Consider the following 5,133-nt stretch of genomic DNA (forward strand, 5'->3'; position numbering starts at 1 on the left):
ATTTGCGCTATAACAGACTCCACTCTTCTGGGAAGTCATTAATATGGAGTTGGTCCCCATTTAGCTGCTATAACAGGGACTCCACTCTTCCTGGGGAAGTCATTAATATGGAGTTGGTCCCCCTTCTGCTGCCTATAACAGACTCCACTTTCTGGGAAGGCTTGTCCACTAGGATGTTGGAACATTGCTGCGGGGATTTGCTCCATTCAGTCACAAGCATTAGTGAGGTCGGACACTGATGTTGACGATTAGGTCTGGCTCGCAGTCGGTGTTCCAATTCATCCCAAAGGTGTTCGATGGGTTGAGGTCAGGGCTCTGTGCAGGCCAGTCCAGTTCTTCCACCATCTCGACAAACCATTTCTGTACGGACCTCGCTTGTGCAAGGTGGCATTGTCAAGCTGAAACAGGAAAGGACATTCCCTAAACTTTTGCCACAAAGTTGGAAGCACAGAATCGTCTAGAATGTCATTGTATTTCTGTAGTGTAAGATTTCCCTTCACTGAACTAAGGGTCCGAACCATAAAAACAGCCCCAGACCATTATTCCTCCTCCACCAAACTTTACAGTTGGCACTATGTATTGGGGCAGGTAGCGTTCTCCTGTTCTCTGCAAAACCCATATTCGTCCGTCGGACTGCCGGATGGTGAACCGTGATTCATCACTCCAGAAAACGCGTTTCACTGCCTAGAGTCCAATGGCAGGTGAAGCTTTACACTACTCTAGCCGATGCTTGCATTGCGCATGGTGATCTTACTGATTCCACATGATTACTCTACACATAGAAGTAGACCTATACGAACTACCTGATTACACATAGAAGTAGGTCTATAGACTACCTGCCTGATTACACATAGAAGTAGACCTATAGACTACCTGGCCTGATTACATATAGAAGTAGACCTATAGACTACCTGATTACACATAGAAGTAGATCTATAGACTACCTGAGTTACACATAGTAGTAGACCTATAGACTACCTGGCCTGATTACACATAGAAGTAAGGCTATAGACTACCGGCCTGATTACAACATAGAAAGTGTCCTATAGACTACCTGATTACACATAGAAGTAGGTCTATAGACTACCTGATTACACATAGAAGTAGGTCTATAACTATGGCCTGATTACACATAGAAGTAGGTCTATAGACTACCTGATTACACATAGAAGTAGTCCTATAGACTACCTGATTACACATAAGTAGGTCTATAGACTACCTGGTTACACATAGTAGTAGACCTATAGACTACCTGGCCCTGATTACACATAGAAGTAGGTCTATAGACTACCTGCCTGATTACACATAGAAGTAGACCTATAGACTACCTGACCTGATTACACATAGAAGTAGGTCTATAGACTACCTGGCCTGATTACACATAGAAGTAGACCTATAGACTACCTGATTACACATAGAAGTAGATCTATAGACTACCTGATTACACATAGAAGTAGACCTATAGACTACCTGATTACACATAGTAGTAGACCTATAGACTACCTGATTACACATAGAAGTAGACCTATAGACTACTATTACACATAGAAGTAGATCTATAGACTACCTGCCTGATTACACATAGAAGTAGGTCTATAGACTACCTGGCCCTGATTACACATAGAAGTAGGTCTATAGACTACCTGGCCTGATTACACATAGAAGTAGACCTATAGACTACCTGACCCTGATTACACATAGAAGTAGGTCTATAGGCTACCTGATTACACATAGAAGTAGACCTATAGACTACCTGGTTACACATAGAAGTAGGTCTATAGACTACCTGATTACACATAGAAGTAGACCTATAGGCTACCTGGCTGATTACACTAGAAGTAGATCTATAGACTACCTGATTACACATAGAAGTAGACCTATAGACTACCTGGTTACACATAGAAGGAGGTCTATAGACTACCTGATTACACATAGAAGTAGACCTATAGACTACCTGGTTACACATAGAAGTAGACCTATAGACTACCTGGTTACACATAGAAGTAGGTCTATAGACTACCTGATTACACATAGAAGTAGGTCTATAGACTACCTGGCCTGATTACACATAGAAGTAGTCCTATAGGCTACCTGGCATGCGCATAAATGTCGCATATATAATGTGCCCATTTGGGCATCTGATAGTATTTCTGATTGACTTGACGCACCACCACTAATGACCTGTGGAGCTTCTCAAAGTAATGTTTTCTTCACCTCAAGTAAACAAAGTCTGTTTTTACATCCATTGAGAATGACAATAGTTCCTCAATGTACATGAAAAATCTTTCCAGCTCTCTCCCTTTCCATAACCACTCAGCGTGAAAGAGAAATGTCATGCTCTGACACAGCTACATCCTGTTTACATCACAGCTACATCCTGTTAACATCACATATACTATCATGTTATCACCACAGCTACATGCTACTATCATGTTACATCACAGCTACATCCTGTTATCATCACAGCTACATCCTGTTAACATCACAGCTATATTGTTTGTAAAAAAATCTAAGCCAACCCAGTGTTTTTCTCCATAGTTGCGCACACATCAGTTTAGTTGTTATTAAACAACATTATTACAGCTGGCTGCTACTACAGTAGATTACAGTAGATGGCGTAGTAGTTACTTTTCCTCCTTTACAGTGTATGGCAATGATTGTTGGGATCAGCTGCCATCCACTCTCTCACACCGGCAGTGTACTTCAGCATGTCCCTGAGATACACACACACACACACACACACACACACAAACTGTTTGATAGAAAAGAACAAGACCCTCCTCTCTGAAGGTAGGTCATCCTCCTCCTGCTCTGAGGGAAGGTCATCCCTCCCTCCTGCTCCTGAGGAAGGTCATCTCCCTCCTGCTCTGAGGGAAGGTCTCCCTCGCCTGAGGAAGTCATCCTCCTCCTGCTCTGAGGAAGGTCATCCTCCCTCCTGCTTGAGGAAGGTCATCCTCCTCCTGCTCTGAGGGAAGGTCATCTCCCTCCTGCTCTGAGGGAAGGTCATCCTCCCTCCTGCTCTGAGGGAAGGTCATCCTCCCTCGCTCTGAAGGAAGGTCATCCTCCCTCCTGCTCTGAAGGAAGGTCATCCTCCCTCCTGCTCTGAAGAGGTCACCCCTCCTGCTCTGAAGGAAGATCATCCTCCCTCCTGCTCTGAAGGAAGGTCATCCTCCCTCCTGCTCTGAAGGAAGGTCATCCTCCTCCTGCTCTGAGGGAAGGTCATCCTCCCTCCTGCTCTGGGGGAAGGTCATCCTCCCCCCTGCTCTGAAGGAAGGTCATCCTCCCTCCTGCTCTGAAGGAAGTCATCCTCCCTCCTGCTCTGAAGGAAGGTCAATCCTCCTCCTGCTCGAAGGAAGGTCACCTCCCTCCTGCTCTGAAGGAAGGTCATCCTCCCTCCTGCTCTGAAGGAAGGTCATCCTCCCCCTGCTCTGAAGGAAGGTCATCCTCCCTCCTGCTCTGAAGGAAGGTCATCCTCATTGACCACCCTCCCTCCCAAAAGACTGGGAGTAATGAGAGAGCCTAACTTCCTGGTCAGTAGCTTCAGTCACCCCCCTCACTACTGACAGTTCCTGTATTCATACCAACAGGATGTAGTGACCATATATAGTAGCCAGAACATTTTTTAGAAGCCAGAACATAGTAGCCAGACCATATATAGTAGCCAGAATTTTTTGGGTTAATGAATAATGTGACTGTTGGTGCGCCTTGGATTGTAAAAACTTAATGTTAAAAACGTATTAATTCGATGGTTATAAAGATGGGGAGATGTCTGTCCGTCTCCTCCGACATCCAAACGGATAATACACAACACGGTAGGTGTACTACACACACACACACGGTAGGGTGACTACAACACACACACACGACGCGAGGGGTGTACTACACACACACACGGTAGGGTTGTACTACACACACACACACGGTAGGGGTACTACACACACACACACGGTAGGGTGTACTACACACACACACACGGTAGGGTGTACTACACACACACGCAGGTAGGGTGTACTACACACACACACGCGGTAGGGTGTACTACACACACACACGCGTAGGTGTACTACACACACACACGGTAGGGTGTACTACACACACACACGTAGTTAGGTGTACTACACACACACACGGTAGGGTGTACTCTATAGACTACCTGATTACACATAGAAGTAGACCTATAGACTACCTGGTTACACATAGAAGTAGACCTATAGACTACCTGGTTACACATAGAAGTAGGTCTATAGACTACCTGATTACACATAGAAGTAGGTCTATAGACTACCTGGCCTGATTACACATAGAAGTAGTCCTATAGGCTACCTGGCATGCGCATAAATGTCGGCATATATAATGTGCCCATTTGGGCATCTGATAGTATTTCTGATTGACTTGACGCACCACCACTAATGACCTGTGGAGCTTCTCAAAGTAATGTTTTCTTCACCTCAAGTAAACAAAGTCTGTTTTTACATCCATTGAGAATGACAATAGTTCCTCAATGTACATGAAAAATCTTTCCAGCTCTCTCCCTTTCCATAACCACTCAGCGTGAAAGAGAAATGTCATGCTCTGACACAGCTACATCCTGTTTACATCACAGCTACATCCTGTTAACATCACATACTACTATCATGTTATCACCACAGCTACATGCTACTATCATGTTATCATCACAGCTACATCCTGTTATCATCACAGCTACATCCTGTTAACATCACAGCTATATTGTTTGTAAAAAAATCTAAGCCAACCCAGTGTTTTTCTCCATAGTTGCGCACACATCAGTTTAGTTGTTATTAAACAACATTATTACAGCTGGCTGCTACTACAGTAGATTACCAGTAGATGGCGTAGTAGTTACCTTTTCCTCCTTTACAGTGTATGGCAATGATGTTGTTGGGATCAGCTGCCATCCACTCTCTCACACCGGCAGTGTACTTCAGCATGTCCCTGAGATACACACACACACACACACACACACACACACACACAAACTGTTTGATAGAAAAGAACAAGACCCTCCTGCTCTGAAGGTAGGTCATCCTCCCTCCTGCTCTGAGGGAAGGTCATCCTCCCTCCTGCTCTGAGGGAAGGTCATCCTCCCTCCTGCTCTGAGGGAAGGTCATCCTC

General features: G+C 44.8%; 1 protein-coding gene across 1 annotated transcript in view; it reads right to left on the bottom strand.

Annotated features, from left to right (window-relative positions):
• The window catches only part of tpte (transmembrane phosphatase with tensin homology), a 43,262-nt gene that overhangs the window by 13,793 nt on the left and 24,336 nt on the right, over nucleotides 1-5,133 (bottom strand). The window contains 1 exon segment of the mRNA XM_070439231.1: nucleotides 4,865-4,953. Coding sequence (XP_070295332.1) covers nucleotides 4,865-4,953 — 89 coding nt within the window.

Source organism: Salvelinus sp. IW2-2015, unplaced genomic scaffold (genome assembly GCF_002910315.2).
Source record: "Salvelinus sp. IW2-2015 unplaced genomic scaffold, ASM291031v2 Un_scaffold1501, whole genome shotgun sequence".
Lineage (NCBI taxonomy): Eukaryota > Metazoa > Chordata > Actinopteri > Salmoniformes > Salmonidae > Salvelinus > Salvelinus sp. IW2-2015.